This window comes from Lynx rufus, unplaced genomic scaffold (genome assembly GCF_022079265.1).
Source record: "Lynx rufus isolate CCGP_SWC_20201006 ecotype Redwood Valley unplaced genomic scaffold, mLynRuf1.p SCAF_22, whole genome shotgun sequence".
In the NCBI taxonomy this organism is placed as follows: Eukaryota; Metazoa; Chordata; class Mammalia; order Carnivora; family Felidae; genus Lynx; species Lynx rufus.
The window spans coordinates 22319947-22335177 of NW_025814837.1; the positions used below are offsets into that span (position 1 = coordinate 22319947).

The following is a 15231-nucleotide window of genomic DNA, read 5'->3' on the forward strand; positions in this document are numbered from 1 at the left end:
CACTGTTGGTGGGAATGCAAATTGGTGCAGCCGCTCTGGAAAACAGTGTGGAGGTTCCTCAGAAAATTAAAAATAGACCTACCCTATGACCCAGCAATAGCACTGCTAGGAATCTACCCAAGGGATACAGGAGTACTGATGCATAGGGGCACTTGTACCCCAATGTTCATAGCAGCACTCTCAACAATAGCCAAATTATGGAAAGAGCCTAAATGTCCATCAACTGATGAATGGATAAAGAAATTGTGGTTTATATACACAATGGAATACTACGTGGCAATGAGAAAAAATGAAATATGGCCTTTTGTAGCAACGTGGATGGAACTGGAGAGTGTGATGCTAAGTGAAATAAGCCATACAGAGAAAGACAGATACCATATGGTTTCACTCTTATGTGGATCCTGAGAAACTCAACAGGAACCCATGGGGGAGGGGAAGGGAGAAAAAAAAAAGACGTTAGAGTGGGAGAGAGCCAAAGCATAAGAGACTGTTAAAAACTGAGAACAAACTGAGGGTTGATGGGGGGTGGGAGGGAGGGGCGGGTGGGTGATGGGTAGTGAGGAGGGCACCTTTTGGGATGAGCACTGGGTGTTGTATGGAAACCAATTTGTCAATAAACTTCATAAAAAAAAAAAAAATAAAAAAAAAAAAATAAAAAAAATAAAAATAAAAATAAAAAAAAAAAATAAATAAAATGTGCAAAGGATCTGAACAGTCAATTCTCCAAAGAATATATACAGATGATCAATAAGGACATGAAAAGATGCTCAATATCATTAGTCATTAGAGAAATGCAAATCAAAACCATAAGACATCACTTTATGCCCATCAGGATGGCTATAATTTAAAACAAACATCAACAATAAAAACAGAAAATAAGGGTCACTAAGAATGTAGAGAAACTGGAACCCTCATACACTGCTGGTAGGAATGGAAAATGGAAAATGACACATACAATGTGAAAAATAGTTCAGGGGCGCCTGGGTGGCTCAGTCGGTTGAGTGTCTGACTTCGGCTCAGGTGATGATCTCACGGCTCATGAGTTCGAGCCCTGCGTTGGGCTCTGTGCTGACAACTCAGAGCTGGAGCCTGCTTCTGATTCTGTGTCTCCCTCTCTCTCTGCCCCTAACCCACTCACATTCTGTCTCTGTCTCTCTCAAAAATCAATAAACATTAAAAAAAAAGAAAAGAAAAGAAAAGAAAAATAGTTCAGTGGTTCCTCACGAGCTAAAGGTAGAATCACCATATGATGCAGCAACTCTATTCCTAGGTAAATACCCAAGATAATTGAAAACATGTTGCCTGGAATTAGTCAACTACAATGCCTGAAGGAACAGGCCTTAAGACTGCCTCTCTTCTACAACTAACTAGTTTGGGCAGTTTCTAAAACCACTCTGAAGTTCAATAATTTGTCAAAATGACTCATAGAACTTACTGAAAGCTATTATAATCATGATTACAATTTGTTATAGAAAACGATTTACTACAGTTTATCATGTAAAGGTTATTACGCTTTATTACAGATTAAAATCAGGCAAAGGAAGAAATTCAGAGCAGAGCGGGGTTGGGGGGGGTGGGGGGGCGCTTCCAAACACAAAGCCTCCAATGGTCCTTTCCCATGAAGTCAGAATGCATTACCCTCCTGGCATCAATGTGTGATAATGCACACAGAATATTAATAACCAGGGAAGTTCACCCCAGCTTCAGTGTCCAGAGTTTTAACTGGAGATGCATTACATATGCATGACAGAGTGACTAATTGCCCAGGTGGTTGAACTCAGTCTCCAGGTCAACTAATACCATTGGGACTCAAAGCTCCTACCTTAAATGACACCAGACTGTCTCTAGTGTAGACAGTCCCTACCCTAAAACTGTTTATGTAACCAGTCTCCCAACTTCCCCACCCCCCAACTCAAGCACACTAAAATAAAAATAATCCTATCAGGTATAATATAGATTACCTCCCAGAAGCTGAAGACAAAGGTCAAACTTCTGTTTGGGCAAGGCCAAATTCTTTAATACACATGTTCATGGAAAAGCTTACATACAAATGCTTATAGCACCATTACAGTCAAAAGCTGGAAATCATGCAAACATCACCAACTGCTGAACCTATAATATATTATATATATTATATATATAATTATATATATATAATATATTAAGGTATATATATATATATCTACCTCAATATATATGGATATATATGGATGTATAGATATATCCATTCAATGGAATATTGTGCAGCCATTAAAAAGAATGAAATACTGATATATGCTAAAACACGGATGAAACATGAAAACAAATATCAAATGAAGCAAGCCAGATACAAAGGCCACATGTTATATGATTTCATTTACATGTAATGTCCCAAAAGGTAGGTTCATAGAGACAGAAGGAAGATTAATGGCTGCCAGTGTATGGGCAAAAAGGGGAACTGAGAAGAACAAGGATTCTTTTGGGAGTGATGGAAATATTCCAGAATAATATAAGATAATAGTTGGACAACATTGTAAATGAATTAAACCACTAAACTGTACACTTTAAAGTGGAGAAAATGGTTAATTTTATCTCAGTTTTTAAAAACCTATATTAGCACCCTTCTCTCAAAGAGCACACAATCTAATGTTTATAATATAATAACAAAAGAAAAAAGAGATCACTCACCCTTGTAACTAAAATACAGAACAGACTGAAAGCATTAAAATTTGCTAAGAGGGTCCAACATGGCAACATAAGACTCTGAACTCACCTCCTCCCACATGCTAAATCTAGGCCTATATAGAGACAATTCCTCTGGAAGAAGACAGGGCTGATTACACAGCTTCTACACAACAAATGGTAAAGGGACCAATAGGAAAAAGTAGGAGAAATATGGATAAAACAGGAACCCCACTCCTGACTAGGTGACCTAGAGGAGAGAAGGGTATTGATGAGAGGCCAGCACACTGACTCACCTGCTCTCAGGCATAGCAGTTTAAAAGGCAAATAGACTGTAAATGAAGGAAATACATTTACTCACACTAGAGCATTGAATAAATAGGTATAAAACCACTGGAACTCTCACTGGGGTTAAGAGGCATTTTTACATTCTACATCCACCTTCATACCATAAACAAGACCAGGGTCCAGGTACTCTACCAACTTGCTAGGGCCACCCCAGCACACTCTAGACCTCTGGCCCACACCAGCTCCAGCTATCCCTCAAAGACAGCACCCACACAGTACACAGGTCCCTAGCCATGTCAGCCCTAGCTCCAGCCATCCTGCCAAGTCAGCCCTGACATAACACCCTCCAGAACCCAATGGGCCTATGCCAAATCCAGCCGTTCCACAAAGGCAGTCCAGCATAGCACATCCACATAGGACATACCCAGCCTACACCCACTCCAGCTCCACCATTTCCACAGAGGTAGCCACAGCACATGTCCCAGGACCTCCAAGCCATGCCCACTCCAGCTCTAGCCAGCCTGCCAAAGTCATCAGGCACACTGCCTACACAGCAGGCAGTCCTACACAAGGCCACTCCTTCAATACCAAGAAAGTTAGCTCTTTTAGCTAATTCATACAAACACACACAGAAAGTCAAACAAAATGAGACAGAGAAATACATTCCAAACACCAGAAAAAAAGAAAAACCTAAAGAAAAGAAGATAAGTAATTTACCTGATAAAGAGTTCAAAGTAATGGTCATAAAGATGCTCACCAAATACAGGAGAAAAATGGAAGAACACAGTGAGAACTTCAACAAAGAGAAAGAAAATATTAAAAAAAGAACCAATCAGAGCTGAGGAATAACTGAAATGAAAAATACACTAAAAAGAACCAAAAGCAAATTACGTAAGAGAGAAGGATGAATCAGCAATCTGGAAGAGAGAACAGTTGAAATTATACAATGAGAACGGCAAAGAAGGTTTTTTTAAGGAGGATAGTTTTAAGGGCCCTCTGGAACAACAAGCATACAACATTCTCATTATATGGGTCCCAGAAGGAAAAGAGAGAGGAAAACTGCCAGAAAATTTGAAGAAATAATGCCTGAAAACTTCCCTAACTTGGGAAAGGAAATACATACCAAATGCAGAAAGCATAAAGAGCCCCTAATAAAATGGGCCCAAAGAGCTCCAACAAGACATATTATAAATAATAAAATAGCAAAAGTTAATGAGAGAATGTTGAAAGCAGCAATAAAAAAACCAATAGTAATAAATGAGGAAAACTACATAAGATGATCAGCTCATTTTTACTTTAGAGAGAGAAAGAGAGAGAGAGCACACACACAAGCTGGGGAGAGGGACTGAGAGAAAGAGAGAATCTCGAGCAGGCTCCATGCTCTGTACAGAGCCTGATGCAGGGCTAGATCCCATGGCCCTGGGATCACGACCTGAGCAAAAATCAAGAATCAGACACTACACTAAACCAAATGAACCACCCAGGCACCCTGATCAGCTCATTTTTCAGCAAAAACTTTGCAAGCCAGAGGGAGTACCAGGATATATTTAAAGTGCTGAAAAGGTAAAACTTACAACCAAAAATACCCAGCAAGGCTGTCATTCAGAATTGAAAGAGAGATAAAGGGTTTCCCAGACAAGCAAAAACTAAAGGAATTCATCCTAAACCAGCCTTACAAGAAATGTTAAAAGATCTTCTTCAAGCAGAAAATAAAGTACCATGACTAAAAATAGGGAAATATATGAAAGAAAAAAATCTCACTCATAAAGGCAAAAACTATAGTAAAGGCAGCAGTAGATGAACCAATTAAAAAGCTAGCATTAGGGTAAAGACAAAAAAAGTAAACTTGGGCACCTGGGTGGCTCAATCGATTAAGCATCCGATTAAGCATCTGATTTTGGCTCAGGTCATGATCTCACAGTTCGTGAGTTTGAGCCCTGCATAGAGCTCTCTGCTGTCAGTGCAAACCCTGCTTCAGATCCTCTTTGTCCCTCTCTCTCTGCCCCTCCCCAACTTGCACATGCGCATGTATGCACACATACTCTCCTTCTCTCAAAAATAAACATTTTTTAAAAACTTAAACTCAACTATAGCTACAATAAGTAGTTAAGGGATACAAAATTTAAAAAGATGTAAAATATGATGTCAAAAACAGAAACAACAGATATACAAAACATAAAGACAAAAGAACCCAAACATAACTCTAAAGAAAACCATAAAATCACAAGGGAAGAGACCAAAGGAAGGACAAAGAAACACAGAACTACAAAAACAACCAAAAAACAATTAAGATGTCAGTAAGTACATACCAATCAATAATTACTTTAAATAAAATGGACTAAAATGTTCCAGTCAAAAGACATAGGGAAGCTTAATGGCTAAAAAAATAAGATCCATCTATATGCTGTCTGGAAGAAACTCACTTCACATCTAAAGTCACATATAGACTAAAAACATAAAGTGATGGAAAAAGGTACTCCATGCAAATAAAAACAAAATGAAGGCTGAAGTACCAATACGCATATCAGACAAAATAAACTTCACAACAAAAGATAAAGAAGAGCATTACATAATGACAAAGGAGCCAATCCAAGAAGATGATACAACAGTTACAAATATTTATGAGCCCAACATAGTAGCATCTAAATATTTAAAGCAAGTATTAAAAGACCTAAAGGAAGAAATTGACGTTAATACAATAATAATAGGGGACTTCAATACCCCACTTACATCAATGGATACATCATCCAGATAGAAAATCAATAAGGAAATATTGCCCTTAAACAACACACTACACCAGATGGATGTCATAAATATATACAGCACAATTCACCCCAAAACTGCAGAACGCACATTTTTTTTTAATGGCACATGGAACATTCTTTAGGACAGGTCATGTGGTAGGCCACAAAACAAGTCTCAATAAGTGTAAAAAGACATGGAGCATCTTTTCCAACCACAATAGTATGAAACTAGAAATCATTTATAAGACGAAAACTAAAAAAAAACCATAAACATGTGGAGACTAAAAACTGTTACTGAACAACCAATGAGTAAACAAAGAAATCAAAGAGGAAATCAAAAAATACTTTGAGACAAATGAAAATAGAAACACACAGGGTGCCTGGGTGGCTTAGTTAAGTGTCCAACTCTTGATTTCAGCTCAGGTCATGATCTCAGGGTCATGGAATTGAGCCCGTCTGCTTAAGATTCTCTTTCTCTCCCTCTGCCCCCCCCCACTTGCATTCTCTCTCCAAAATTAAAAAAAGAAATAGAAAAGAAAAGAAAAGAAAAGAAAAGAAAAGAAAAGAAAAGAAAAGAAAAGAAAAGAAGAGAAGAGAAAAGAAAAGAGGAAAGGAAAGGAAAAGAAAAGAAAATGGAAACACTTTTCCGTCTTTTTGCAACTTTCCAAAATTGCAGCAAAAGCAGTTCTAAGAGAGACGTTCATAGTGATACAAACCTACCTAAGGAAACAAGAAAAATCCCTGAGGTTTGGCTGTAGGGTACTTGGGTGTTTGGGAAGGAAGAATTTTTAAGTTTACAGGTCTAATAATTAGGAAACCAAATTACTATACTTATTGATAACTGAGAATTCTGTAATTTGGAGTAAACATGTACTAAAACGAAAAGGGGCTTTCAGTTGAGGCTAGGGAGAATAAACTGTTTTCCCAAAAGGACACTGTGACAGCTGTGTGTCAGACCTCTTGAAGCTGGCATGTGGGGGCATAAATGAGGGTTCTTGCTTTCCAGAAAGGAAGGGAAGTTGTGGATAGTCTGTAAGGTTGGCCTGCTGGGTAGTGACACTCAGGCTGGTCCCAGGCCACGAGCAACAGCTGACATGAGATGTAGAAAGAAGGAGCAATAAAGCAGCTTGTAGCAGAAAAAAGAAAAAGAAGAAAGAAGAAAAATCCCAAATAAACAATATAACCTAAACTAGAAAAATAAGAACAAAGCCTAAAGTTAGTAGAAAAAAGGAAATAACAAAGTTTAGAGTGGAAATTAAAAAAAAAAAAAAAGATTATAGTGGCATAACTGAAATAGAAACTAAAAAAGAAGAAGAAGAAGAAGAAGAAGAAGAAGAAGAAGAAGAAGAAGAAGGGGAGCAGGAGGAGGAGGAGGAGGAGGAGGAGGAAGAAATCAATGAAACTAAAATCTGGTTCTTTAAAAAGTTAAAATTGAAAAACCCTAGTCAGACTCATCAAGAAAAAAGAAAGGGCTCACATGAATAAAATCAAAAATGAAAGAGAAGTTACAACTGAAACCACAGAAATACGTAGGAGACTATGTATCACAGAAGAGTACTAAAAAGAATTATGTGCCAACAAAATGGAAAACATTGAAGAAATGCATAAGTTCCTGGAAACACACAACCTTACAAGACTGAATCACAGAGAAATAGAACATCTGAATATACCAATTACAAGTAATGAAATTGGATCAGTAATTTAAAAATTCCCAGAAAACAAAAGTCCAAGACCAGATTGCTTCATATATGATATCTACTAAACATTTAAAGAGGAGTTAGTAACTATTCTTCTCAAATTATTCCAAAAAATTGAAGAGGAAGAAATTCTTCTAAACTCATTTTACAAGGCCAGCAGAACCCCAATACCAGAATCAGACAAAGATACCACTAAAAAAGAAAATTACAGGCCAATATCCCCAATAAACACAGATGCAAAAATCCTCTTCAAAATATTAGTAAATCAAAATCAACATGTTAAAAGGATCATACACAATGACCCAGTGGAATTTACCAATATAATGTACCACATTAACAAAATTAAAGATAAAATATGATCACCTCAATAGATGCAAAAAAAGCATTGACATATACAACATCCATTTATGATAAAAACCCTAAAAAAGTGGATACAGAAAGAACACACCAAGTATAATAAAGGCCATATGTGATAAACCCTCAGCTAAAATCATACTGAGTGGTGAAAAGCTGAAAGCATTTCCTCCAAGATTAGGAGCAAGACAAGGATACCCATTCTCACCACTTATTCAGCATAGTACTGGAAATCCTAGCCACATCAATTAGGTAAGAAAAAAAAAATTAAAGGCATCCAAATTGAAAAAGAATAAGTAGAACTATCACTACTTGCAGATGACATAATAATCATCTATAGAAAACCATAAGGCTCCACTGAAAAACTATTAAAACTAAAAAAATAATTCAGGAAAATCTCACAATACCAAATGAACATACAGAAATCTAACCCATTTCATTTATGTACACTAATAATGAGCTATCAGAAAGAGAAGTTAAGGAAACAATCCCATTTACAATTGCACCAAAAAGAATAAAATACCTAGGAAAAAATTTAACCAAAGAAGTGAAAGACCTGTATTCTTGAAAAGTGTAAGACATAGATGGAAAAAACTGAAGACAAGACAAATAAATGGAAATATACACTGTGCTCATGGACTCGAAGAATTAGTATCGTGAGAATGTCCACACTACACAAAGCAATCTACAGATTTAACGCAACCCCTATCAAAATAGCAATGGCATTTTTAACAACTAGAACAAAGAATCCTAAAATTTGTATGGAACTACAAAAGCCCTAAATAGCAAAAGTGGTCTTAAGAACAAAGCAGGAAGATCGTGCTGATTGCAAAGTATATTAAATGTACGATAATGGTACAAAGAAACACACATACATCAACAAAACAGAATAGAGAGCCCAAAAATGAGCCCATACATGTACAATCACCATTTAGCAACTACCTTAAAAAAATAAGTGATTTGGGCAAGACTCATCAATGGATGCTGTATTACTTTTTTATTGCTACTTTCAAAAATGTCAATTGCCAGGATGCCTGGATAGCTCACTTGGGTTAAGCATCAAACTTCAGCTCAGGTCATGGTCTCACGGTTCATGAGCTCCAGTCTCAAATCAGGCTCTGTGCTGACAGCTCAGAGCCTGGAGCCTGCTTCAGATTCTGTGTCTCCCTCTCTTTCTGTCTCTCCCCTGCTCATGCTCTGTCTCTCTCTCAAAAATAAACATAAAAAATTAAAAAAAATTTTTAATGTCAATTTCCTGAAACACCTGAGAAAAGTTCCTGAGAAAAGACTCAGGAACTTCCAAATTAAAGGATACTAAAGAGACATGACAACTGAATATAAGGCATGATCCAGGATTTTATTTTGCCAAAAATTTCCGGGATAACTGATAACCTGAATAAGGTCTATATATGAGATACTAGTGCTATATCAATAACAGTACTATATCAATGTTAATTACCTATTTTGACAATTGCATTATGATGACATGTGAGAATTTCTTTGTTTTTAGGAAATATAGAATGAAATATTTCAGAGTAACTTTTTCTCTTAAATAATTTATTTTCAAATGGCTTAGAAAAAATTATGTATAGATATCTACATACAAACACACACATAGAGGATACAAGAATACTCTGTATGATTCTTGCAACTTTAAGAGAAAAATATCCCAGCTCATAAACAAAAAACGACAAGAAAACTGGAGATAATTGTGGAGATAAAGAAATTTCACATGAAGTTGAAGTCAAGGTAATAGGAAGTGTTCAAGTCTAGACCTGAACATTCAGAGGAAATATAACTGAAGATATTCACTAGTATAAGAGAGGAAAACTTAAAGTTTTAAAAAAAAACTATTAAAAGGAAATGTCCTCGAGGCACCTGGGTGGCTCAGTCCATTAAGCAGACTCTTCAGTTTGGCTCAGGTGGTGCCTTACAGTTTGTGAGATGGAGCTCTGCACTGGGCTCTGTGCTGACAGCATGGAGCCTGCTCGGGATTCTCTCTCTTTGTCTCTCTCTCTGCTCCTCCCCCCGCTCAAAATAAATAAAAAAAAGAAAAAGGAGAGGCGCTTGGCTGGCTCAGTCGGTTACACGTTCAACTTCGGCTCAGGTCATGATCTCGTGGTCTGTGAGTTCAAGCCCTTCATGGGGACCTGTGCTGACCACTCAGAGCTTGGAGCCTACGTCAGATTCTGTCTCCCTCTCTCTCTGCCCTTCCCCCAATCTCTGCCCCTCCCCCTCCCTCTCTCAAAAATAAACATTAAAAAAAAAAAAAAGAAATGTCCTCTTAGTAATTAAACTGATTACTCTAAGAGATGACATACAAAAAAGCTGACAAAGTTAAAAAGTTAAAGATAGGGTAGACAAATTCATTCATAGCAGCTACTGAGGAAAACTATACAAGCATACCTCAGAGATACTGCAGGTTCAGTTCCAGACCACCACAACAAAGCTAATATCACTTTAAAAAAGTGAGTCAGGGGCGCCTGGGTGGCGCAGTCGGTTAAGCGTCCGACTTCAGCCAGGTCACGATCTCGCGGTCCGTGAGTTCGAGCCCCGCGTCGGGCTCTGGGCTGATGGCTCAGAGCCTGGAGCCTGTTTCCCATTCTGTGTCTCCCTCTCTCTCTGGCCCTCCCCCGTTCATGCTCTGTCTCTCTCTCTGTCCCAAAAATAAAAATAAAAAAAAAAAAAAAAAAAAAAAAGTGAGTCAAATTAATTTTGGGTTATGCTTATACTACACTCATCAACTAAGTATGCAACAGCAATATTTCTTAAAAAACAACATACATATTTCATTGCTAAAAAATGTAACCATCATCTGAGTTTTCAGTGAGTTAATCACTGATCACAGATCACCGTAACAAATATAATGAAGAAGTCTGAGATATGGCAAAATGTGACAGAGAGACACAAAATGAGCAAATACTATTGGAAAAATGATGCCAAAGACTTGCTGAATGCAGGGTTGCCAAAAACCTTCAATTTAAAAAAAAAAAAAAAAGGCAATAACTGCAAAGCACAACAAAGTGAAGCACAATAAAACAAGGTATGCCCATATTTTGGTACATATTTCCAAAGTTAAAAATTTGATATCAAAGAAGGCAAAAATGTTGCCATTTGGTGTTATAGAAATATCCCTGAACTGGTTCAGTCAGTAACCTCAGTCATTAATAAGTATATCACTTGTGACACTTTTATTTTACCTATACATAGTTCTAATCCAAGAGAATTACCTATTTAGGGAAATTAAAAATTTAAGTGAAAAGGGGCACTTGGGTGGCTCAGTTGGTTAAGCATCTGACTCTTGATTTTGGCTCAAGCCCTGAGTTGAGCCACCACACTGGGCCTGGAGCCTGCATAAGATTCTCTCTCTCCCTCTCCCTCTCCCTCTGTCCCTCCCAGGCTCACGTGTGCCCTCTAAATAAATACATACAAACATATGTACATAGACACATAAATATTTTTAAAAATAAACAAAATTTAAATGAAAATATTTTAGTAGTTTCAGACAAACTTTATCTCAAAATAATGCTTTTGGCATATGTAACTAGAATTTACAAAGGACAATATCTTTTAGAAACCACATCTAATAGGTAATTTATTTATTCTTACCTGTTACTCCTTTTAACTGATTTGTTCTGCCATGGTGGATCTATCACAATTACATCATATGTTTTCCTACCTGAAAACAAACACACAATGTATTTCAGAAAATACCTTCCATAGATGATCACTTTAAAAACTAAAGTGCAATGGGGCGCCTGGGTGGCTCAGTCAGTTAAGTGTCTGACTTCAGCTCAGGTCATGATCTCACATTCTGTGAGTTCGAGCCACCCCGCGTCAGGCTCTGTGCTGACAGTTTGGAGCCTGGAACGTGCTTCAGATCCTGTGTCTCCCTCTCTCTCTGCCCCTCCCCCACTCACACTCTGTGTGTGTCTCTCTCAAAAATAAACATTAAAAAATAAATAAATAAATATTAAAAGTGCATTTACTACAGATACAAATATAATGGAATGCAACAAAAGGATTTGTAGCATTTATTCAAATAGAATAATTTAACCTAGAAAAATTAAATTTCCCTTATAATTTAGTACAACTAGAATTTTAACATAATTTCACCTATTGCTATTTATTCAAAGACTACCTGAAAATAACTACAGCTCACTTAGCTAGATACCAATCATGTGTAAATGCCCTATAAATCTTTGCAGCCATGTTAATATGGTCCTTTCAAATGTAGGAGGGGTTAGTTTTTTGGGGTTTTTTGGGTTTTTTGCTTTACTTTTTTTAAACTTTCTTTTGAAATAATTTATCTTAAACCTGATATGCCCACCATAATATAACTTCCCCAATTGTCTATAATTGCCTTTTTCTGGCCCAGGATCCAAACCAGGATCACACATTGCATCTAGTTGCCATGTGTCCTCAATCTCTTCCACTCCGGAAAAGTTCGTCTTTTTTTGTCATTTATTACCGACACTTTGAAGGCTACTGGCCAGTTATCTTATAGAATGTCTCCTAATTTGGGTTTGGTACTTCCTCATGATTAAATTTAGTTATTAATTTTTGGCAAGAGTATTACCAAAGTAATCAGGAAATAAGAGATGTCAAAATGTCTCATTATTGGTGATACTAACTCTAATCACTTGGTTAAAGTGCTGTCTACCAAGTTTCTCCAGTTTTCCCTTTGTAATTAATAAATATCATGTAAGGAGATATTTTCAGACCATGCAAATATCCCATGTCTCATCTTTTCACCTACCACTTTGACATCCAATTACTATGGTGTTTGCCAGATAGAAACTTTCTAGTTCTATCAGTCTACCCACATTTATTAGTTGGAATTTTACTGTAAGGAAGAGCTGTCCTTTTATAAACATAGCTTTTATAAACATAGCTATATTTTGGTAAATCTAGAATTTCATACATAATCAAAACAGTGCAAATTAAAATGAGGAAGTAACAGTTTTCAAACTATTAGAGTGACAAATATCAAAAAGAATGGAAAACAGCATTCAAAATAGCATAATTTCCCATTAATTTATTATCCTGTCATCTACCCTGAAGAATCTGACATGAATAACCACTCGTATGTAACACGGCTTGATAGCAATTAAAAGAAGCTTTTCCTTAATGAACTATGTCAATTAATACCTTAAAATGTTGCTATTAAATGCCCAAATAACAATAAATAGCAAATTTAAATATTTCTTTCCTACCTCATCTCTTAGATTATAATAGTAACAATTTATTAAATACATATAAGTCCCTGACATAAGCAATTGATGCATATTAATTCACTTAATCCTCAAAATGACTTTCAGAAGTAGGTTATTATCATATCCATTTTATAAACGAGGAAACCAAGGCTCTTTTTATTAGCCCAAAGACTAACAGTTAAGCTTCAGAATCTAAATCCAAATTCAGCTGTGGACTTCAATCTTTAAATTGTGTTAACATTATACAGGAAAATATTTCAAGAAATTTTAGACAATAAATGTGAACATTAACTTAATATGTAACCTAAAAGGTTATGGTGTAAATATTCATATCTGAAGTGTTTCTAATTTGCTATAAAGAAAAGTTAAATACAATTGTTTAGGGGTGCCTAGGTGGCTCAGTTGGTTAAGCATCTGACTTCAGCTCTGGTCATGATCTCATGGTTTGTAGGTTCAAGCCCACGTTGGTCTCTGTGCTCACAGCTCAGAGCCTGGAGCCTGCTTTGGATTCTGTGTCTCCCTCTCTCTGTGACCCTCTCCTACCCACACTCTCTCTCCAAAAAAAAATTTTTAATTTTTTTTTTAAATTTTAAATAAAATTGTTTGGCCAAAACCAACTGTATCCTGAATTCCAAAGTACAGAGCAACAACTGTGTTTGCTCTCATGGGGACTAATTACTTTTTGATGTTTTGTTCATAATTCTTATTTTTTTATTTTTTTTTAATTTTTTAAACCCAAACTCAGCACTTTTAAAATTTTTAAACAAAAATTACACAGAGAAAATGAAGTGTTTACCCTATCCTCATAAAATGTTGACCCTCATTCAGCATTCAGACTAGCTCTTGACTTTTAATGCCACAGAAAAATTGTATTTTTCTAATAGCATAATTACTTACAGTTCAGAAGTGGATGCATGCAAGAAATGTCAGACAAAAGAAAACTGCTTTTTGGTGGCACCAGGTATTTCTGTCCCATTAACGTAATGATTTTTGTAGAGCTAGAGTTGTTTTCAACAATCCGTGAAAATAAATCCTGTTCTGTAACAGACATATCCTCTTCCGTCAATTGTAATGCCTGCAGTTCCATTTCATTCAGAGAAGGCAAATGCTTTGCCATTGCACATAATTCTGACAAATTGCAGGTATCAAGTGGTAAAGTAATGGGCTCACTACACTTGTTCCATTTTTCAGAAAGTGGATGAAGAAAGCCACTTTTGAGGCCTTCTTGGATTAACTCCGAAGAGCCATCCAAAATCAGTCCCCTGATCTGTAAGAAAAATTTGTTACAGTATATTAAAAAGTCATTAACATTAAAACAATTACCTAAATAATGAAATTCCTACTATGTTTTGAGTATTTGAACTTATGGATGAAATCAATATTTTTAAAGCTTACACTAAAATAATTTTAACATACAATGTAAAAATAAAACTATGTGAGTATACCTTTGAAGTACTGTTTCTTAAATGTGGAATGAAACAAACCTCATAAATTCACTTACAGTTAAATAACTAAATAATGCACATTAAAAAAACACATTCTTAAAAATGTATTAAAACGAAGGGTGCCTGGGTGGCTCAGTCAAGCATCCAACTCTTGATTTCAGCTCAGGTCATGACCTCAGGGTCATGGGATTGAGCCCCAGGTTGGGCTCTGGCTGACATAGAGCCGATCAAAATTATCTCTATTCCTCTGCCCTTCCCTACTCACCGCCCCCCCATCTAAAAAAAAAAAAAAAAAAGGTATTAAGATGAATTTGAAAAAAAACAAAACAAGGGTGAATTTGATAACATGCATGTTTCCAAAAGAAAGCAGAATTTCTAATCTGTAAAGCAAACTAAGTTTAAATCACATATAATATTGTTTCTTTAGTGATCCACTTTTAAAATAAACATACCTTTTAACTCTAATATAGTACTTAAATTGTAAAGAAAAAACCAACTGTTGGGGCACCTGGGTGGCTCAGTCGGTTCAGTGTCCGACTTCAGCTCAGGTCATGATCTCGCAGTTTCTGAGTTCAAGGCCCACATTGAGCTCTGTGCTGACAGCTTGGAGCCTGGAGCCTGCTTTGGATTCTGTGTCTCCTTCTCTCTCTGCCCCTCCCCCCAATCATACTCTGTCTCTCTCTCTCAAGAAATAAACATTAAAAAAAATTTTTTTAATAAAAAAAAAAAAGAAACTGTTAAATGAACATAAAAACACAGTTCTGAGAAAATATAACTACAATAATTATAAAATTGAAATCTAAGTTCCACTTCTGGACAAGATGGA

At 36.4% G+C, this 15231-nt stretch overlaps 1 protein-coding gene across 3 annotated transcripts in view; it reads right to left on the bottom strand.

Moving 5' to 3' along the window:
* The window catches only part of METTL4 (methyltransferase 4, N6-adenosine), a 78690-nt gene that overhangs the window by 43063 nt on the left and 20396 nt on the right, over positions 1-15231 (bottom strand). For all 3 annotated transcript variants that reach the window (XM_047087035.1, XM_047087034.1, XM_047087032.1), the window contains exons 4-5: positions 13858-14227; positions 11354-11423 (exon numbers count right to left, since the gene is read on the bottom strand). In XM_047087035.1, the coding sequence (XP_046942991.1) occupies positions 11354-11423; positions 13858-14227 (440 nt within the window). The remainder of the gene's footprint in view (positions 1-11353; positions 11424-13857; positions 14228-15231) is intronic.